This window comes from Schistocerca gregaria, chromosome 6 (assembly GCF_023897955.1).
Source record: "Schistocerca gregaria isolate iqSchGreg1 chromosome 6, iqSchGreg1.2, whole genome shotgun sequence".
NCBI classification, from domain to species: Eukaryota; Metazoa; Arthropoda; class Insecta; order Orthoptera; family Acrididae; genus Schistocerca; species Schistocerca gregaria.
Genome location: NC_064925.1, coordinates 381,557,014 through 381,580,753, shown reverse-complemented (window position 1 = coordinate 381,580,753; position 23,740 = coordinate 381,557,014). Strand labels below are relative to the sequence as shown.

General features: G+C 43.0%; 1 protein-coding gene across 1 annotated transcript in view; it reads right to left on the bottom strand.

Annotated features, from left to right (window-relative positions):
* LOC126278093 (putative helicase MOV-10) overlaps positions 1-23,740 on the bottom strand; it is a 280,795-nt gene that overhangs the window by 236,020 nt on the left and 21,035 nt on the right. Inside the window, exon 2 of the mRNA XM_049977939.1 lies at positions 16,210-16,253. Within this exon, the coding sequence (XP_049833896.1) occupies positions 16,210-16,236 (27 nt within the window). The 5' untranslated portion in view covers positions 16,237-16,253. The remainder of the gene's footprint in view (positions 1-16,209; positions 16,254-23,740) is intronic.

Genomic DNA, 23,740 nt, shown 5'->3' with positions numbered 1-23,740 from the left:
CTCATGAAATAACTGTGAGCCCCTAGAGTGACAGTTGTACCAAGATTACTTCACAGAAGTAATCCCCTGTCGAACATCTTGGCAAGATACAGGTGGTGGTGGTGGTGGTGGTGGTGGTGGTGGTGGTGGTGGTGGTGGTTAGTGTTTAATGTCCCGTCGACAACGAGGTCATTAGAGACGGAGCGCAAGCTCGGGTTAGGGAAGGATTGGGAAGGAAATCGGCCGTGCCCTTTCAAAGGAACCATCCCGGCAGTTGCCTGAAACGATTTAGGGAAATAACGGAAAACCTAAATCAGGGTGGCCGGAGACAGGATTGAACCGTCATCCTCCCTACAATACAGGGACAAAGATAGAGTGGAATCATGAGGAATCATAGTGCTGAAAGCCAAATCAGGAATCAGACTGTGGAAGGAAATACACAATCAAACAGACTGTGGGTGTACTGCCAGTCCACAGTATCCAACAAGCACAATGTTTCGGCGATCAGACTTTTTGCCATTGTCGTCAGTGGCATTGTTGGACTCACCTTCTGAGAACACACAGCACTCCCACTGCACGCCTTTCCCTACGCAGTTCACGCCTGATGGTGTACTCTGCCATCACGAGACACCTGTGTTGGTGTAGTTGCTCTGCCTGGCGTTGTAACCAGATTATTGTGTTTGCTAAGCATCTTCGTAATTAGACCCAGCGCTGGTTCCCAAGCCTTGATGAGATTATAGCCGCAGTCCACATTCTTCATTTTGTTCCTACTCCTCCAGCCCAGGATGAGATCTTGCCTCCTCAATAATTTTCCACCATTCCTCTCCGGAGTTTGCTGTAGACCTCCAGTTACAGTGACCAACTCAGGCAGCATCTTCTACAACTTCGTTACTCCATCTCAGTCTTGTTTGTGCTCTTGCTCTTCTTCAGATTCACTGCAGCAGGCTTTCCTTGCAGCATCTGTCTCATCTAGTCCTATTCCTATTACATCTCCAGTCCATTTCAATCTACACAACTTTATTAACTTGAACACATCCTCTTCTTCATAGCAGTCATTCTTTTGCCTTCTTCACATCCTATTTTCATACACAGGTCAAAAGATTCTCCTCAATGTACTTATTTCGGGTGATCTCAGTCTGCTTTCATCCTGCTTTGTAATTGTCCATGTTTCTCAGCCATATGTAAGTACTGTGCATATCAACATTTTATAATGATGGTGATATTTAGTTGTGGGGCGCTCAAGTGTGTGGTTATCAGTGACCATACAAAGTTCCAATCTTTACAGAGTCCAGACTGGCCACTTTCATGAACGATGATGCAATAATCCAGGTCACACAAACACCCAGTCCCTGAGCAGAGAAAATTCCCGACCCAACCAGGAATCGAACCCGGGATCCCAGGATCCAGAGGCATTTTAGAGAATTGGCACTTATGTTTCTCCTGAAAGAATCTAACTCCAAATGTTGCAGCATTTCAAAACAACACCGATTAGAAGCATTTACGCACAATATAATTTCAGTTGAGTTGCTGCCATTTGCTTCTTTCTTCACACCCAGATAAGTGAAACATTCCACTCACTCAAAAGCCATTCCATCAAGGATTACTGTGGTACATAAGAGTTGATTTGTACAATTATGGTCTTTCCTTTATTAATTTTCAAGCCCATCATCTCTACACTTTGTAGATCTTTAATGTTCTACTCATTAGGTCCAAATCATCTGCGTATCCCAACAGCTGTAGGGACTTATAGTAGATAGTATTGCATACCAAATTCACGCACCACTTTTTCGTGTGCAAACTGAAGAGTAGGCCAAGGTTTGATGAGAGAACAGCTGCAGTCCTAATTGATAAGAGTATACCTGATGTGAATGTCAATGGCTTCTCTAACAACATTGTCCCAGTGTTTGTAAGTCTACACTAAAATCCTCGTAAGTTCGTATTCCATCGCATGATTCTCTGACAAATAGTGCTCTGCAACCACCAACTTCTTGTACATTAATCAAGTGTGCTGCTGGTGTTCTCAGCACTGACCTTCAAAGATGTGCACCTTCTGACCAATATATGTCTTGCCACATTGGCACTGATCTGATAAAACCTGACCTTCCACGAACAGTGGTCATCTTTGACACTCCCTAATATGCCCATGTTTTATTGGGTAGATAAAAGACAGTTACACGGTGCTTTTTCAGTACGCACCCGACTTTTCCAGATAGTGTGCCTGAGTCCAGTATAAAGGCTGTGACTATCTCTTTGTCCATGATTTACTCATCTCTAAAGGTTATACTGTAGTTATGAGGTGAAGAGAGGGTTTAAGCTGCCATTATGAGTATCCATTTTTTCAGAATACACTTTGGAGGTGTTCCAGTTCCTGGGACAGACTCCATACATCTGACATGGTGAGTGCAAAGCGTTTTTAGTACACCATTCCTCTGTGCAGAGTGATGGCAGCTATCTGTGTAGAAATACAGGTCAGTGTGCATTTTATTGCAATCCACAACATGGCCCAGGGTGCCATCATCTCTACACTTGACCATGATGTCCAGGAATAATAGTCTTCCTTCTTTTGTCTCCATAACGAATCTGATGTTGCCAGATATGGAGTTCAGATGTATAAGGAAATCAAGGAGTTTGTCCCTTCAATGGGGCCAGATGATGAAAGTATCCACCACATAACAGAAAAGCCTTTGGGTTTCCATTTGGATAATGTCAGGGCTTCTTCTTTGAACTGCTATATACACAAATTTGTAAACATTGGCAAGAGGGGCTGCCTACTGCGACTCCCTCCATTAAATAGAAAACAGTTTAGGACATGCCTGAAAAGGTCTGTCATCTTCTCATCATATTCCTGACCAATGAGTTCTAGGGACTCCACTGAGAGTCCCATGTGAACAACGAAACAATGTCAAAGCACACCATTGATATCCAAGTCCATCAGCCTGACATCGGTGGGGCGTTTCACAAAATTCACTGAATTCCAAATGTGATGCGGGCATTTATCCACATAAGGACTTGGTATGTGTCTGGTATATTGTGGCTGTTTGACACTATGGACCGGCAGCACACCCATAGACTGTTTACGAGCAAATACGCCAGTAGAAACTGAAGAGTTACGCATAAATTTGTGTTTTGGTGCTAAACTTATAGTATACAAGAGAAATGAGAATGGGACAATTAATCTGAAAAATAGGTCTGAAAAGCAAACGGTGCTGAGCATTTCCGATGGAAACAAAGTACACAATAGAAAATGGATATCCACTGACTACTAACGAGAACAGGAAGGCACAAAAAAATTTAATTTCTGGGAGGAGCTAGATGCTACACTGAAAAGCAGACCACACAAACAAGTGAAGATACTCTTAGCCAACTATAATCCACAGACTGGAATAGAGAGTTAACATAAGGAAGTAGTAGGAGTGTACCCAATACACTGGAAGACAAACCAAAAATGGGAAATGTTGGATGAACTGTAGCAACAACATAAAATGAGAGTAAAAGTAAGAAAGAGACATTGGCAAGCTCATGCTTCAGCACTGGGAACTCCGCATCGACCAAGCAGCAAACAGTCTGAAGAACACAATCTCATCAGATTGCTACCTCACAGACATCAAGTCCAATTGGATTCTGAACAAAGGCAGACAAAGCCAAATAGAATAGAGGAACCCAGACGGACAGAGAAAAATTACGACTGAATCAAGACAGATACAAGGAATGAATACATAATGAATGAGAATACATGAAGCTGAGCACAGGAAATTTGGGTGAACTATGGGGAAATTAAGGTAAGAAAGAGGAAGTACTTTTGATGTTAAAAGGGCAGTGTGGAAGCAGTAGAGAATTGTAGGAAAGCCTGAAGCAACAAGAAGAACCCAGAAAAATGTGATGAAGTCTATCTAGGAGTGAGGGAGAAAGTGGCCAGAACAGTAACATGACCCAGAAGGCAGAGGAAGAAGCAGGCATTGGAGAGATTGAGTAGAACTTCAGACTTTTTTAGGAAATTCTAAAGAAAGTCTGACAGGAATAGGGAGAGATGACTGTCTAGGAGAGATAAAACAGAGGAATTGGCTAACTGAAGGAGAACTGTAGGGTACTTCCAGACTAGTTTCACAACCTACTGAAGTGCACACCACCTGAAGAAGAGTTAAAATGGAGGTCAACACAGATCATGGCTTTAATCATGAGCTTTATTGGCTTAAAGAGTAACAGGCAACAGGATAATAGGGGATAAAAGCTGAGGTGATAAAACAAAGAGGCAACAAGGCAGTAATTAAACAACATAACTAAGTTCACTTGAAACTCCTGGTGTGATAGGCCATGGTCAATGTATAAAACTTTCTCCTAAAATTTCATCTCCGACTGTGGGAGACATCTTCAGAGGTACACAGCAGACTGCAACAAGAGCTCGAGGGAGTGCCAGATATATAGGCAGTGCATATGGCACCACAATCCATCACATGACTTCAGCTATGAGATTATCTCTGGTAATGCCAACATTCTCAATAAAAAGTAATTGGTCATCATTCTTAAATGCAAGAGTGACAACCAAATTTTATATAATTTAACACACTCCTTTTTTCTCTTAAAATTATTATGGTGTTTACAAATTTCAACAGCCTCTATACATGCAAATATGATAATGCAATGTTTTTGATATAATGCTCATCTCACTGAATTTTATTTCATCATCACCCTCGTGATAAATATATTTCACTAGGGCAGCAATTCCTCTTGTGTTCAGGCAGGTGTTAACATTTCTTTTCATGGTGCCAATGTAAACCAAACCACAACTACAAGAAATTTTATATACACCCAGTGTAGCCAAGGGCTGTCATGTACCTTCTGCTGGTCTTGAACATTCTTTTATCTTCCTGGTGGGTCTAAAGATAGTTTCCACACCATACTTGCACAACACTTTCCCAATGCAATGTGAATCTTAACAGGAGGAAAACCTTCCTCTTGGGCTGCCATTGTCCCTCTATCTCAATTCTCTACATAGGGTGAAGTGCTCCATCTACACTCATGCTCATAAATTAACGATAATTGCAGAATGTGGTGCCACACAACGTGGCACTACACAAAACTGGTGCTAATAGCGTAGGCACATACGGAACACACGACACAGCTCTCTAAGTCCACGGTATTGGTGATAAGTTGAGAAAACCGTCCTGAAACACATGAGCTACAAAATGCTACTGTTTCCTGCACATGTACCCCGACATCAATGTGGAATACGATCTCCACGCACACACACAGGCCGCCCAACGGGCTGGTTTACTCTGGATCAGGTGGTCGAGCAGCTGCTGGGGTATAGCCTCCCATATTTGCACCAGTGCCCGTTGGAGCTCCTGAAGTGTCCTAGGGGTTTGAAGGTGTGCAGCGATATGTCGACTGAGAGCATCCCAGACATGCTCGATGGAGTTTAGGTCTGAAGAACAGGCAGGCCACTCCATTCACCTGATATCTTCTGTTTCAAGGTACTCCTCCACAATGGCAACTCAGTGGGGCTGTGCGTTATAATCCATCAGGAGGAAGCTGGGACCCCTGAAAATGCGGACATACTGGTGCAAAATGATGTCCCGATACACCTAACCTGTTACAGTTCCTCTGTCAAAAACATGCAGAGGTGTACGTGCACCAATCATAATCCCACCCCACACCACCAAACCATGACCTCCATACAGGTCCCTTTCAAGGACATTAAGGGGTTGGTATCTGGTTCCTGGTTCTCACCAGATGAAAACCCGGCGAGAATCACTTTTCATATTATACCTGGATTCGTCTGAACATAACCTGGGACCACTGTTCCAATGACCATGTACTGTGTTCTAGACACCAGGCATTACGGGCTCTCCTGTGACCAGGGATCAGTGGAATGCACCTTGAAGGTCTCCGGGCAAATAAACCATGTCTGTTCAGTCGTCTGTAGACTGTGTGTCTGGAGACAACTGCTCCAGTGGCTGCGGTAAGGTCCCGAGCAAGGCTACCTGCAGTACTCCGTGGCCGTATGCGGGCACTGATGGTGAGGTATCAGTCTGCTTGTAGTGTTGTACACTGTGAATGTCCCGTACTGTAGTGGCTGGACACATTTCCTGTCTGCTGAAATCTTTGCCATAATCTTGAGATCACACTTTGTGGGACACAGAGGGCCCATGCTACGACTGGCTGTGTTTGACCAGCCTCCAGTGACCCTAGCATTCTACCCTTCATAACATCATCCATATGTGTTCTTTGAGTCATTTTCAACACACAGTCACCATTAGCACGTCTGAAAACGTCTGCACACTTACTCACTGCACCATACTCTGACATGCACCAACACACCTCTGCATATGTGGACTGCTGCCAGTGCCACCGTGTGATGTCTGCAGGTCAAATGCACTGCATGGTCATATCCCGAGGGGATTTAAAGCCGCAAACCACCCACCAGAGCATTGTTTCACCATCTATCCGCATTATCCTTAATTTATGAGCATGAGTGTCGCTCTTGTTAGAATAACCTTTCTTCTTGAATGTTGACTATAGATGTTCAACCTCACCTTTTAAATAAATTGGTTCACATGTTCTGTATGCCCTATCTACTAAGTTTTTAATTACACCTCTTTTTATCTGGAATGGTGGTTATAATCTTTATGAATGTATCCATCAGTAAGGGTCGAGTTGGGTTGTTTGGGGGGAAGCAGCCAAACAACGAGGTCATCGGTCGCATTGGATTAGGCAAGGATGGGGAAGCAAGTCGGCCATGCCCTTTCAAAGGAACCATCCCGGCATTTGCCTGGAGCAATTTAGGGAAATCACAGAAGACCTAAATCAGGATGGCCGGACACAGGGTTGAATCATCGTCCTCCCGAATACGAGTCCATAACCATCAATATGCGTGGCTATTCTATATATCCTATGGCCCATTGTCTCATTTCCTTGTTTAATAAAAGACACGTATTGACCATTATTCTCCATTTCCACAATAGACTGGATTCCATTTCCACAGTGGACTGGATTTTCGGACTGATTCTATTGGGATGTATCAGGCACGCATCCAACTCCTCTGCACTGTGAATCCATATCACAAAAGTATCACTAATGTAACAACATCATCTGGCTGGTCTTTTACTGATAGTCTGCAGTGCCCATTGTTCAAAGATCTTCACAAACAAATAGTTCACAGCTGGACTAAGAGGACCACTCATAACCACCCCATCAATCTGTTCACAAAAACCATTGTTGTATTGAAAATAGGTTGAGGTGTGGTAGGGTTTGAACAACTCCACTATATCTACTGGAAAAATATCATCTGTGCACGAGATATCTTTGTTCACTGGAAACATTAAGAGAAAGTTTCATACTTTGACCATAGTCTATCAGCCCAGAAGTTTCAAGTGAAGTCTGTATCAGCTGCAAAAGCCTTCATTGTTTGGACATAACTACGATTATTTGGCAGATTTGGAGGATGAACAAGATACCTGAAGGATGGACGAAAGTGATTATAGTGAAAATATCTAAGAAGAGGGACAAGAGGGGTGAAGAAAAACTACAGAGGAATTCTGCTACCAGCAATCAGCAACAAAGTGCAGTTGCAGAGGAAGAGAAAGTACAGTTGGAGATTATCAAGCAGCCTTTAGACCAAAAGAGTATTGGAAACAACAGATAGGACCAGAGGAAAGACAGAAGTTAAGTGGGCTGTTCATTGAATTCATAAAGGACTGGTCAGAACTGGTGAGCCATGTGTAAGGGAAGGAAAACTGGATAAGAAAGCACATACCAACCAATATGTCAGAGATCACAGTTAGAGAATGGGGTAGTGTGTCAGCAGTGAAGCAGACATGTGAAGAGGATACAGAAGATCCCCAGAATAAGGGCATGAAAGAAAAATAGAAAAAATTAAGAGGATATAGTGCGAGGATAAAAAAAAAATCAATCGGTGAATGGGTTACACATGGTCCTACACAGACCATGAAGAAACAATAGTAATAATTTAGGGGCTCCGTACCTTTTCTTTGTGCACCTATTGATGATGCAGCACTTCTGGCTTTCAGCAAGTCATCTCCTTTATTCCTAAATAATTAGTAGTAATAAGAAGAAGAAGAAGAAGAAGAAGATGAAGCCAGAAATGGTTATTAAGAGTTGTACATTGTAACAAAATTGACACCCTTCTATTGTCATTGTTTTTGTCACTGTAGTCTTCTCCTTCTCTTTCTCCTTCTCCTTCTCCTCCTCTTCATGCAGTATCATATCTCTCTTCTCATTTTCATCCATGTCCTCTTCCATTTCTATAATGTTGCCCTGCAGTACACTCTATATATTCCTTTCACTTCCCTGTTTTCCCTTCTTTGCTTAGAACTGATTTTCCATCTGAGCTCTTGATATTCATGCAGGTGATTCTCTTTTCTCCTAAGGTCTCTCTAATTTTCCTGTAGGCAGTATCTGTCTTACCTCTCATGAGAAAAGCCTCTACATCGTTACATTTGTCCTCTAGCCAGCCCTGCTTAGCCATTTTGCACTTCCAGTCGATCTCATTTTTGAGACGTTTGTATTCCTTTTTGCCTGCTTCATTTACTGCATTTTTATATTTTCTCCTTTCATAAATTAAATTCAATATTTCTTCTGTTACCCAATGATTTCTACTAGCCCTCATCTTTTTACCTACTTGATCCTCTGCTGCCTTCACTATTTCATCTCTCAGAGCTACCCATTCTTCTTCTACTGTATTTCTTTCCTCTGTTATTGTCAATCATTCCCTAATGCTCTCCCTTCTACAACCTCTGGTTCTTTCAGTTTATCCAGGTTTAATTGTTTGCATTTTTGCAGTTTCTTCAGTTTTAATCTGCAATTCATGAACAATTAATTTCGGTCGGAGTACACAACTGCCCCTGGAAATGTCTTACAATTTGAAACATGGTTCCTAAATCTCAGTCTTACCATTATATAATGAATCTGAAACATTCCAGTGTTTCCAGATCTCTTCCACATATACAATCTTCTTTCATGATTCTTAAACTAAGTGTTAATTGTGATTAAATTACGCTCTGTGCAAAATTCTACCAGATGGCTTCCTCTTTCATTCCTTTCCCCCCAGCCCATATTCACTTACTACTTTTCCCTCTCTTCCTTTTCCTACTACTAAATTCTAGTGCCCCATGACTATTAAATTTTCATCTCCTTTCACTATCTGAATAATTTCTTTTATCTCATCATACATTTCCTCAATCTCCTCCTCATCTGAGGAGCTAGTTGGCATATAAACTTTTTACTACTGTGGTGGGTGTGTGCTTCAAGTCTATCTTGGCTACAATAATGCACTCACTATGCTGTTCATAGTAGCTTACCCATGTTCCTATTTTGTTATTCATTATTAAACCTACTCCTGCATTACCCCTATTTGATTTTGTATTTATAACCCTGTATTCATCTGATCAGAAGTCCTGTTTCTCCTGCCACCTAACTTCAAAAATTCCCACTATACCTTGCTTTAACCCATCCATTTCCCTTTTATCTACCTGTCCGATTAAGGGATCTGACATGCCACGCCCCGATCCATAAAATGCCAGTTTTATTTCTCCTGATAACAACATCCTCCTGAGTAGTCCCCACCCAGAGATCCGAATGGGGGACTATTTTGCCTCCGGAATATTTTACCAGAGAGGACGTCGTCATTTAACCATACAGTAGAGCTGTATACCCTCAGGAAAAATTATGGCTGTAGTTTCCTCTTGCTTTCAGCCGTTTGCAGTACCAGCACAGCAAGACCATTTTGTTAATGTCACAAGGCCAAACCAGTCAATCATCCAGACTGTTGCCCCTGAAATTACTGAAAAGGCCCCTCTTAAGGAACCACATGCTTGCTTGGCCTGTCAACAGATACCACTCCATAGTGGTTGCACCTATGGTAGGGCTATCTGTATCGTTAAGCATGCAAGCCTCAAAATCCCATCAGATTTAAATCCATGATCAGCAAGGTCAGAGAGCACGCCCTACCAGTGGGCTAAAAATAAATGTTCAAATACAGATACACGACAACTACTCTAGGTGTATTTGTAGTGACTGATATTTTTAGAGACTCTTAAAGTAAGTAAAAACATAAAACAATGTGGAAGAGTAATTCTGGTCAACTGTGAAAGATGTCAAATCTCACAGTGATTTAATAAGACCATGTGACTGACTAGTCAACAAAGCTTCCCTGACAGGGTGTGCTGGCACAAACGGCAAGGTGCCAGATTCTCTCATGAGGAGCAGGCTTTCACTTCCTGCCTGTCCACTGTGTTACACATCACACAGTTTTCCACAGCCACTTATGTCCAATTCCAAGACAGTTCGGCTATAAAGGATACATCTAACTTCCTGCTTCTTACCTTACCAATATGAGATTGTGCTCCGATTCTAACGACCTTGTCATGAACTTAATGTTACACCCTCATCCTCCTGGCCCATAATGCGCGATAGTAACACTCGACAAAAAACGTTGAGATAAGCTGTTCTTAACACATTTTATTCACAAGTGTTTTTTGTAAATATTTGCCTTAGGATAGTGAAATGCTTGGTTTAATGTATTTGCTGGTTTCACTATCTCAAAGTCATTTATAATTTATCTGTCTCCTCTTACATGATATTCCTTTCCTAATTCTTAATTTTTTCATTACATCTTTGCATACCAATATGAAAAGTAAACTTGGGAATGTTGGGTACATCTGTTGTAATCAGACACTCCTCACACTGGTATTTGAGTGAAAGTGCTTACAAAAATTGGAAGGGAAAGACAGATTGCTACCTACCATAAAGTTGACATGTTACACTGTAGACAGGCCCTTATACATTTGCTCTCAGCCATTGCCTTCTTCATTCACATAAGCAAGCAAATCTCGTGCACACTTGACTGCCATCTCCAGCAGCCCAGACCAGAGTGCAACTGTCATGTAGAATGAAAGCAGCACCTGGAGCAGTTGAGGAAGGGAAAAGACAGCAATGTATGGATGGGGGGAGAAAAGAGCACTGGCAGAGTGTGCAGGGACTAGACTGCCAACAGACCCAGTGTTAGGAGGCTGTGGAGTAGGGAGATGGGGAAGGAAAAGGGGGTGGTGCAAAAAGGAGCAGACCGAGGAAAGAGTGGGACACACAGAGGGAGGGAGACAAAAATAGGGAAGAGATTATAGCACAGAGGGGATGGAATCTTAAACAGAGGTTGTGGGGACAGTATGTTACCACAGGGTGAGGCTGGGATAATTTCAGAAGTGGGGAATGTGTTGTAAGGATAACTCCCATCTGCACTGTTTAGAAAAGCTGGTGGTGTAAGGGAGGATCAGATAGTGAAGCAGCCTTTGAAAGCATGCACATTATGTTCAGCTGCGTGTTATGCCACAGGTTTTATCTACCATGCTCTTGGCCACAGGGTGGCGGTGGCCGTTCATCCTGGTGGACAGCTGGCTGGCAATCATACTAGTGACTGCAGTAGAGCTGCTATACGATATGGCTGCTTTCACATGTGGCCGGGCCTCTGATGGGGTAGCATAATATGTAAATGGAAGGAGGTGGTGGATGTGGTGGTGGTGGTGGTGGTGGTGGTGGTGGTGGTGGAGGAGGAGGAGGAGGAGGAGGAGGAGGAGGGGAGGAGGAGGAAAGGAAAGGAAAGGAATACTGAAGTCAGCTGCATTGGGACATTACATGGGGTGGAGGAATTGGGCAGGTCTTGCACGTGGATCTTCCTCAGCGATATGATCTGTGTGGCAAGAGGCTGAGATAAGGAGTAGCATAGGTACAGACTAGGATGTTGTGGAGGTCGGGTGGGCGACAGAACACATTTTAGGACGAGTGGGAAGGATCTTGGGTAGGACGTCCCTCATTTCAGGACATCATCATGATAGGTAATCAAAGCACTGGCAAAGGATGTGGTTCAACTGTACCAGCCTGGGATGGTACTGGGTGAGAAAGGGGGCATTCCTCTGTGGCCGATTCTTGGGGGTGTCAGGGGAAATGGCACTGGACTTTGTGGACTAGGTCTGGGTGATAGTGCTTGTCTGTGAAGGCCTCGGTGAGACCCTTAGCATACTGAGCAAAGGAGTTTGTCACTGCAGATACGATGTCCCCAGGTAGTCAGGCTGTATGGGTGTTATTTGTTAGTGTGAAAGGGATGACAACTGTAGAAATGCAAGTACTGCTGGTGGTTGGTTGGGTTTAATGCAGAGAGAGGTGTGAATAGAGGCATCAGAGAGAAGGAGTTAAACATCCAGGAAGGTGGCACACTGTGCTGAGGAGACCCAGATGAAGCAAATGGGAGAGAAGGTGTTGAGGTTGTGAAGGAATGAAAATAGGGTGTCTTGGCCTTGCGTCCAGAGCGTAAAGATATCATCAATGAACCTAAGCCAGAATAAGGGTTTGGTGTTTCCGGAGGCTAGGAAGGTCTCCTCTAGATGGACCATAAACTGGCTGGCATAGAAGGGGGCCATGCGGGTGCAAATATTATTCTTCACTGTTGTAAAATGTACCTGCAACCCTGTGAACCCCCTTCTGTGTTTAGAAGGGAGACAACCTTGGAACTGGTTTTTCATTTTTCTCCCATAACTGATGAGTGCTACATTAAGGCAAGCAATATGTATTCCTTAACTGTTATCAGAGAACTCTAATCAGGTAATCAGTATCACCAGTTCAGTAGCTTTTCAAGTGTCTGTACTGCTCAAAAGCCGACCCCAACCACTGGAAGATGAACAAAGAAGTCTATATGACTACTGCAAGTATTATAAACAGCCTACCCCGGAGGGGCCCACACACCAGCATAAAATTAGTAACTGGGATGCTATGGAACCCCGTATCTGCTGTTCCACCTCAACACAGATTCACCTCACCAGTAAGCTGCCAACATGTTCCATTACAACACTCTCCACTAGTAACTAGGAACTCTGGTCAACAGGCAACAGAGGTAGAACTGTGTGTCTTAAATACCTGCACCAGCAACAAATACTTTGAACTCTACCGACTCCAGGGGTCTGAGAAGTGGGGAAGTTTGTGTTCACTTCACAGGTACAGTCTATACAATGGGTGATGTCGTCCGCATGCACAGTAGAATGTTTACTACAATGTTCATGACTACTTACAGTACTCAACCAACATATGATTAGTGTGTAATATGTTCATTCTGAGTCATGAGCATGGCAGCAAATATTCACTTATATTTCCCCAGTAAATATGCTTTTTGAACTGATTTTACCTTGTAGGGATACTATTGTGGATACGTTCACTAAAACTCAGTATTAACAGCCAATTTCCACTGATATGAAGGAAACTTTTGGACTTGACTGTTTTTGTGCCAAGTGTCAGGTAAACACAGGTTGGCTGCATGCACTTTTGAAACTTTGTAGTGTGGCCACTGAAAGCTTATGGTCGAAGAGGAAGGTCAGCAGCCCAGAAGCATTGATAATGGATTAATTCTGAAGCACAGATAGTTTGAAAATGATAACTATTTGAGATATCAGAGAAAATGAATGTTGAAAGGAAATAATTGTGTGACACAAACTGTGAAGGTTCATGGGTTATGAGCAGTTTTAAGATCGTTGGTGATATGCATGTGGCAAACTAATTACTTTAAAATTGACAGTGCAACAGTGTACAAAAGTTGGATATTGGATGTAATTCTCAACAATTTCAGGTGAAGTAACTAAATAACTGTTTTCCTCCATAGCTGAGAGATCAGCATAGATGGCTACCATGTGGAAGACCTGGGTCCCATTCCCATACAGCAAAGGATTTTTCAATGGTGGGAAGACTGGTGTGGGGTGCAATCAGGCTGAACCGAGGAGCTACTATACTGTGCAGTAGTGGTCCCAAGGCCTGGAAAGTTTGCAAAACAGCTTGGAGAGTTGTGTGCTGATGACATGCCCCTCCATACCACACAACACCACAACGCAGAGGATGACAAGCGGTCTGTAGACATCCCTTTGGCCTTTACAACTTGCACAAAAAGTCAATTTACGTGGTAAGCAAGATGATATAATGGACAGAGAGAGTGAGCAGCATTCATACTATACAAAAAGAATTAAACTGGGTGATTAGCATGCAGAGCTCAGTGAGACAATATGCACCCAAAAAGGCATCCATAAACAGAGTGGATGTGGCTCTGCACACACCATGCAAGCATTCGTTTGACAATAAGAGAGGGGTGGTAATGGGCCACAAGAGGGCCACACTGAGCTACCCACAGCACCACCAGCTTTGAAGTACCGCCACTAGATGTCGCTCTTTGAGCCTCTCCTATTGGATCATTCTGAAAGTATGAGAAATTCTGGTTACTAGTGTAAGTGCTCTAAAAACACATGGTCGGGATTTACTGTGCTCACTGGCTGTTAGGGACAACAAATGGAGGAAAAGGCTCCCATGACTGGCCAGAGGGGTCAGCTAAAATGTTGAATTTAAGATGTGTCAATAAAAAGGGAACTCATTAAGATACGGAAAGCCAGTATCACAAATAAAAGGAGAAAATTATAAGTGTGAGGGTTTAGATGTGCCCCTGATAAGAAGTAGAGTTTACAAGTTATTTTATGTTAAATGTTTTGTAAATAGTATAAACTTTAAGAATTAGAAACTTGATGACACCTTTATCAGTTTTTATAAACATAGTGTCTACGAACAGGTCTCTTCGAGATCTACCAGAAAATCAAAACAGCCTATTATAAACAATACCAGTTTTGAAATAAAGGCAGGGATCTGTACTCCACATGATAAACCAGTGAATTTTAGTCATATGATTAATTAATATATGGAAAGTAGTAGCAGTATTGTAAAATAAACATACTTAGTGAAACATGACAACACTTATTGTTAACCATTTATATTCTAACAATATAACAAAAACAACATTTTCCATAATAGAATTAGAATTTATTAGAAAACTAGTGAATGTAAAGAAAAATTGAAGGCAGCCTTGAAAATCTGAGGAAATTTGTATGCAAATTCATACTTGTAATTCTGCCCGTTTGCAACTGAGGAATTTTAACTTAAATTTTAAGTGAATGGGACTTAGAGCTGTTGTGAGATTTCGGAGTGCAAGAGATAGGGCTTGTTAAGTTCCCACATTGGCATAACAACATTCAGTATTGGCAATTCATAAACTTGTTACTGTGAGAAAAACAAGAAATAAATCCAATTTTTTTGATAAATTTTAACCAATGAATGTAGTGAACACTTTATGCAAATTATTGCCTACATTTAATTGGAAGTTTAAGAGAGAGTTTCAGTTCATCTTTCAATCATCTTTGTCCAACCCCGAGTGAACATTATTCTTCAAAAAACTGATAAAAAGAAGGTGGTTTTTTTATGTATCTAAGAGTCCCTCATTCACTAGTAATAATGCAATTTCTATATCAATCGACATAAGTGATCTACCTACCCCAGCAAGTAATAAAAATACTGTATACAAACAACATTCATAGTAAATATTTTTTAAAATCTACCCATGAAGCAGTGCCAGGAGAACACACACATACAAGAGGGTTTGGCTCATGCAATCTTTTGGAGCCAGTGGCTTCTTCCTCTAGCAGAAGAGTTGAACGTAATTACCCCACCTGTCTAGTTCAAAAACAGATTTCCTGGGCCATCACATCCAATCCTGGTACTGCTGATCCCTCCAAAAAAAACAACTTTGGAGCACATTATTTGTCACTCGGTGTTATCCTAGTCTTGAATTAAGTCTCCCCTGATTCAGGGTTCTGGGTGACTTTTCCGAACAGTACCTGTTTTCCTAAACCTCTCCAGTCCTTTTCGCTCACCCCTCTTTCTTACTCTTCAACTCTCCTGCTGGAATGAGAAGCTACTGGTTCCGAAAGCTTGCACAAATTAAATCTTTTTGTGTGTATGTTCTCCTGCCGCTGCTTAGTGAGTAAATTTTTTTACCTATCCAATTACTTCATATTATCAATAATTATTTTCATTGTTATAGTAAATATTATGATTAATTGTAACTATAATGACACCTCTGCTTTAAATCTGTCCACATTTACTCCACATTCCACACATGGTGTGTTGGTTTGATCAGTCCCACAGTTTAATGCTCCACTATTAATTCCTATTCTTTTATTTCCCTTTGGTACTGCAGCAGCAAAAATTGCTGTCTGGTGAATAGTGTTTTCACAATCCAATGAGTTCAACATTATCCAATTTGCCACAGATATTTATAATTTCTACTTGAAGTAAAAAAATGGCACATACCATGTACACAATAAAATACATTTAAAGCCATGCAGTATAATGTACACTTACATTTCTATTTCTGGTGGCAGCAGACATTCTGGTCAATTAAAAACCTGAAACAGAAATAAGATAATTTATAAGGTGCTAATAGACAAATGATTTTCTTTCAATATTGTCTTTTCTCATAAAAACTAAATTGTTAGAACAATACCTGGAATTGTATATAATTTGCATTTGGTGTGCAACACAATCCTCGATTTAGAAAAATTTGACAATGGTTCCAAACTAATCGACATCAATCAAATCGACAAAACAAAGCAGGTTGTCAAAAAGAGAACAACTGGTGAGAGAGATGCCTTAATGATGTAACTGTGTGAAATGACTTGTAGGAGAGGGCTCTCTACAGTGAGGTTATCAGAGCCCTTCTCAGAACATTATTCAGATAACTGAATAAGTACTGTGCCTAGCTTTGAGGGGCAGAGAGGTAGGCAGTGTTGTGTGGGGTAAGAGAGATGGAAGGAAGATTAGGTTTTAACATACCGCTGATGAGGTCACTAGAGATGAAGCACAAGCTTACACTGGGAAGGAAACTGGCTGTGCTCCTGGAAAGGAACCATCCCAACATCTGCCTTAGTGATTTCGGGAAATCATGGAATATCTCTGTCTGTAAAGCCAAACCAGGATTTGAAGCAATTTACTCTTGAATAAAAATCTGATACCTTACCACTGCTTGGTTACCTAGCAAGGTGCGCGGGTGGAGATGGCTTAATGTATCGGGACAGGACTTACGGCTTCAAACCACAGCACTAAGCCACACGTATAACCACATCTGGAAGCAAGGCGCTCCCAAAAGGGAGCGTGAACACACTAGCGCCAACCTTGTCACCCACTGGACTGAGATATACAGGTATGGATCCCAAAATTCTTCAAGTGCTTACACAGTTTTTCATCTGTATGCAGCATACAGCCCCAGTGAATAAATAAACCCTGCTGCATGTTTAGGCTCTTATGTTGTGTTACAGTAGAACAGGCACACCATCCAGTTGTTTACAACAGAGTAATGCTCGAGACTGGGTAGGATTTGCCATCTAATTAAGAAGGGTGCACTTCATAATTTACTGAGGAGAGTTCACCAAACACATTTTCAATATTCCCACAAATAACATTGGCTTCGTACAGAGAAAAGGACTCCCCTCCTGTTGGAGTGCAAAACAGGAACCAAGGAGAGTGTCTGCGAGTCACTCAGATTTGTTTTCCTCCAACAGCGAGGCCAAGGAGGAAAAGTTTCTTGCCCTTATCAACCTGCACTGAATTATGATCTGTTTGAACAGATTGCTGGGGCCTTGCAGCCACTGGTTGATAACTTAAGTCATTTCATGACAGCAAATATTCACCACAATGCCATGTACTCCGAACGAGAGCTCTCACCTTGGGCGCCACCCGCTTAGGACAAAGGCCACTTGGCTTGAAGGGCAGTGCCCAAATCCCCAAAATGACAGGCAAGTGCTGGGAGATTACAGTTTATCATCGACAGTGCGATCCTCGAGTGGTCGGGCACTCCCGCCGTACTGACACCCGACGAATTTCCCCGTAGAGCCTGTACATTCTGTAAAAAATAATTTGGAAAGCTGAGGATCAAACCAAGATGGGGGGACTGAATGTAAGTTAACTGAAATTTATGGTAAACAATGAAGGGAACAAAGTGGGAAAACCACAATTTTCACCTTACAAGTGAGATGAGTTGTCAGCAGCAAATCTGTCCTAGAGGATAAGTTCGAGAAAAAACTTAGTCTGACAGCCAAACTGCAGCACAAGAAAGGTAAGAAAAAAACACACAAAAACACATGAAATCAGTGGAAGGAGTCGTCATGAATTTGAAAGTACTACCAGCAGCGAAGTTAACACAATGACTGTGAACAGCGAGTTAAAAAGAATGGGGATACACTGGTTGAGCAGCTCCTCATAAACCACATATTTCCTTACTCAAAGCTAAACAACACTTGAGGTTGTGTCAAGAGCAATGCCACTGGACAGTAGGTTATTGGAAATGAGTGACCTGGACTGATGAAACACACTATACCCTGTGGCAATCCAATGGAAGGATTTTTCTGACAACTGGAGAATGTTACTGGGCTGGATTAATGAGGTGAAAGAGGCCAAACTACAAAGTCAACGGTCCCTCCATCCTATATGCATCACACTGGGAAGATTCCTCAGAGAGGAAGAACACAGAAGACAAACTGAGATAAACCCAACTGCAACTGAAAATCAATAAAACCAATAGAAGGAAGTGCGAGAGGGGTGAAAAGGAGTAAAGCAGGTGAGCTGCTCTGCCCAGAAAACAGCTTGTGGTCCCTGGTACATGTTATGAGGTGGGTATGCACCCTCTGGATCTGACCGGTGTTTCCTCACCCTCCATCACCATAAGAAACCAGCAATGCAGAGAAGTTGATAAAATCTCAGGAATGAGAAAAACAATGACGAGACATTAAAACAATGACAAATACAAAAGAATAAAAAAAATGGGAAGTGTAGGAGCCACAACAGACCACCAAGCAAGGGCAGCCATGGGCTGCCAGTGTAAGAGCAGGCAACGGGGTGCCCCTCCGACCCCTCGAGTGGTCCACGAGGCTGAAGTGACCTACCTCCCAGAAAAGAGTAGAAAAATTCTTCATGTGTAAAGTGTAAAATCAGATAACCAGCTTTGGCGTCATCTGCTAGCACCAGAAGCTGCCTGTTGCAAGTTAAAGATTTCGCCATAATGTAGCCAAATTACAGCAATTACAGTAGGACAAGGGCCTCCACCATATGGGCACCACACCAACAGTGGTCTGGAGCCTCATGTTGTACGATATGGCTGTTTGTCAGCCAACTATAGCCGAGCGAAGTTGACAGAAGCTATGAGAAGCAAGAAGGGAAGACTGCTACATGGTTGTGGTCTCTTTTATTGTTTGAAGTTTGTTCGCAGAAACCATGAAAAATCAGTCCTTGTCTCAAGCTACCAACAATCGCCAGCCTAGAGTAGACATCTTGGTAGCGAACTTGGCCAACCGCTCAGCATGTTTATTCCATGGGATTCCAACATGACAATGGGTCCAGATGAATACTACCTACCATACAGCTCGATGGATACCAGAAAGGTGATCATGGAGAGTCACAACCAGTGGGTGTCAATAACAACACTGATTGATACCCTGAGGACTATTCACAGCCAGGAACAACTGGCAAAAAAAACCATACGGTCAACAGAGTTGGCTGGTTTGTTTAAAACGGGGGAGAGGGACCAAACTGCTAGGTCATTGGTCCCTCGTTCCGATTAAAATAATTCCACAATGGTGGGAGTAAAATAACGATACATACAAAATACAGTTGGACGAAAGGAAAAAACCACTAAAATGACAGATTGGCAACAAAAACCAAAATGGACAAAAATTGGACAAGAAAACCACAAACACATGTAAAAGAGATCAAAACAAGATAGCAGATTACCACGGCTGGCTGACCATGAGAATAAAAAGAAGAAGCCAGCCACTCTGCAACACGTTAAAACCTCCACCCTCAAAGCACTAAGGTGGAGGACACAGAGGCAAAGGACATGTGCTAAAACTTAAATCAAATGATAAAACCCATCTTCCTGAATAAAATGTAAATCTAAATCAGCCAAAGAGGCATTGTCAGATACAAATTGTGGCAATGAGTCCGGTGACCCACGATTTTGTCACAGGGCAATCACAGTGAGACAGTGCACCAGAGGGCCACTGTCAACCGGGTGCCGCACCAACACTGGAGGCGGGTCTTAACTAGTGCAGGAGGTAGCCGTGGGTCACCCAGCTGAGGCCAATGCAGAGCTGGCAGAGAACCACAAACTCCCTGCGAGAGGCCCGCATGGAAGACCCCCCCCCACATTCATAGTCTCCTTAATAACACACAGTTTGTTGTGCATACTGTTATGCCGTTCCGTCTACCAAAGCCGAAAAACCATGTGGCATATGACAGAACGTAGGTCAGGTTCGAAGATGCCCATCTCCAGAAGCAGTTTCCGTGTAGCCTGTTTGGCCAGCCTGTCGGCAAGATCACTGCCTGATATTCTGACATGTCCTGGGGCCCACACAAACATCACTGAACGAAGGCACTGTTCCAGGGCATAGATAGACTCCTGAATGGACGCTACCAAACGATGGCATGGGTAGAATTGGTTGATAGCTTGTAGGCTGCTCAAGGAGAAAGTACACAGGAGAAATGACTCGCCAGAGCATGAGCAGATGTGCTCAAGAGCAAGAGATATGGGCGCCAGATCTGCAGTGGAAAAACTGCAGCCATCTGGCATGGAGTGCTGTTCACTATGTCCTCCATGAACATATGCAAAGCCTATATGACCAGCTATTGAGCCGTCTGTGTAAACCACTTCTTGGCTGTGGCACATGTCAAGAATCGAGAGGAAGTGAAAGCGGAGAGTCACAGGGTTAACAGAGTTCTTAGGGCCATGTGGAAGGTCCAGAAGAATCTGCAGCCTCAATTCAATGCACAGAAGTATGACCCCAAATCATTCCCCTCCCTGACCACACCATGGGAGGAACGTCAGGCTAAGGTTGGCAGCGAATGATATTCGCCCTGGTACCTTGTGTGTTTGAGAGCTGATGGGGAATCTTTCATGATGATGGAGCCTCATATTTTTGTAGAGTATTTGGAGGAGAAGTTTGGTGTGGTGCAGGGCTTGTCCAAAATGGGGTCAGTGTCAGTCTTGATAAAAATGGCATCCTCTGCCAGTCATGGGCATTACTCACTTTTGACAAGCTGGGGGATGTCTCCGTTACCATCATGCCTCATAAGAGCTTAAATATGGTCCAGGGTATTATATTCCACAGGGACCTTCTTTTGCATTAAGATGAAGAGGTGCGTGCCAACTCAGAGCAACAAGGAGTTCATTTTGTCTGTGCGTCCATCGGGGTCCGAGGGATAATCAGGTTGCCACCAGTGCCTTCATCTTGGCCTTCAAGGGTGACATATTACCCGATGAGACCAAGGAGATGGTCTTCCAAACACGATATTTCAACGTCATTACTTGACGTCTTCATCAGGTGTTCCCTGAGACTGGCTGCTTGCTGGACCGAGTCGCATATTTATGCCTACCCGGTGCCCGGTGTTCTGTTTGCCATTCCCTAGTCGGTCCGCGCCCGAGAGTCACGCTATCCTGCCGCTCTAGGTGTTCCCTATTCCGTCCGCGCCCACTCCGGCCGCCTCCAACTGCGGTCGTGGCCTCCTGGTGTACCCTTCTCGGTCTGCACCTGCGAGTGGCGCTCCCCTGCCGTTCTGGACATTCCCTATTCCGTCCGCGCCCGCTCTGGCCACCTCCAACTGCGGCTGACACTTCCTGGTGTTCCCTTCTTGGTTCGTGCCCGCAGTGTGCAGATGTCTGAGGCTCGTTGTTGGTGTTGGAAACATATTTTCTCCGGTATTGCTTCAGCAGTTCAAATGCCGGGTTCCATGCAGTGCTTAGCTGGTATCCTGCTTCCCGGTTAATCAGGTTTTGTGCCATCTTTATCTCTATAGATTCAGTGATGACACCATCCCAGAACCTGGGGGTCTGGACCATGACCTTGGTGTTCTCATCATCCATGGAATGTTCCAACTCTAAGCAGTGTTCTGCTACTGTTGATTTTGTGGCCTGCCTTAGCCTGGTATGTTGCTGGTGTTCCTTACATCTGATTTCCACCGTTCTAGTCGTTTGGCCAATGTAGGACATACCGCATTCACAAGGAATATTGTAAATGCCAGGCTTCCTTAAGCCCAGGTCTTCTTTGACTGTTCCAAGTAAAGCCCTGATTTTGCTAGGTGGGCAGAAGACACTCTTGATGTTATGTTTCATTAGTACTTTTTGTATCACTGTATGCCCAATTTTAGTGGGTCTAGGATTATGGGCCAGAGGTTTCAGATGTGTCCCCACTGCTTCAGTTTCACTGAACCTGCATATAATGTATACTAGCACAGAAAGAAGACAAAACATGATGCTTCATTATGTGTACTGTAATGGTATCGTAATTTTAGTGGTTGTCTGAGCAGTGCATTAGTGGTTGCTTGTGAGACGGCGTACGTCAATGAGTGCAGTAGTCATACCAATGTTTCCATTTGTTATTCTTGTGATGGACGTTGTGTGATACCATGATCATGTTGTGCATATCTGTGACTAGTTTCTTGTACCAACAGTGCTATCAACAAATGTTAACTTAGTGAATAATTGTGTGTCTTTGTGACAGAATACGCTTGTTTTGCTTCCTATGTAAATCATCCCAAATTTTTTTTCACACCAATGCTTTCCAGAAGGACTTAAACAAATTGTTGTCAAGCCATTTAGAAGAAGAAGAAGTAAAAGTAGAAGAAGAAGAAGAAGACAAAATATTTATAAAGAATTATTGACTCATCTCATCATTGCAGTATTTTCAAACATTCTTGAGAAAATAATGTTCCACAGACTTCATACACAATTATAGCATGAAAACACACTAAGTAGGAAACAATTCAGTTTCCAAAAAGGATATTTCACTAAAACTATATTTACCTTGGGAGATGGTATACTAGAATCAATAAATGCGATATTACTACTACTGGGAACATTTTATGAGAGTACTACATCTAATGATGTTATCCTAATGCAAAAATTAAAATACCGCTGAACAATAGGCACAGTATGTTCATTGTTTTATCTTATACGAATGAGAGAAAGTAATGTCTATCAGCTCCATCTCAATCACATAATGATAGGCACTCAGAATGTGAAGCAATCAGACATGGTATACCACAAGGTTACATTTTGAGTCTTCTAATGTTTCTGACATAGCCTACTTTAATTATCTTCAACCTTCAGTTACAGAAGATACAACTTTTTTACTTCTTGCAGATGATGCAAGTATAGGATTTTGGCTGGTTAGTTGGTTGGTTTAAAAGAGGGGAGAAGGGACCAAACTAGGAGGTCATGAGTCCCTTGTTCCTAATAAGACTGGCAATCACATTTGTGTCGCCAGATAACACCCCATTTATGTTAACACAGGGAACACCTGTTGGGGTCTGGCCAGACTTGGCAAGGTGACTTGTGGCACCCAATGGTCGAGACATATCTCTCCCAACACTCCTGCTTCCATCGTTTCATAAATTGGCGAATGTGGGCACGGTGCCGTTTAAAGGCTATGCGGTGCTCCAGGGAGCTTGTAGGTAGCAGTGGTGTGGGTGTCACTGCAATTTCCTTGGTCTTAGGGGTCTTCTTTTTGGATTCCTCTCACTTCTCCTTGGGTTTCCCTGGCTGGGAAGACTTCACTGGCTCAGTCTCTGGGACTGAGGATGAGCACGAAGCCCTAGGACCAGCAGCTTCTGAGCTCTTCAGCCACTGGTGGGTTTCATCTTGCTCACTACCAGAAACCTTGGAAGAAAGTGACCCAAAGGATCCCTTCCTAGCGAGAGAAGCCGAAGAAGACTTATGCTTCTCCGGCTTAGAAGTGGGGACGGATGTCCCAGATGTTTGGGGGGGGGGGGGGGGGGGGGGAGGGGGAGGGGTGGCTCCCAAAGCAGGTGGCGCACAAGTAACAGGGAGGGAAGTGCGCCCAGCCAT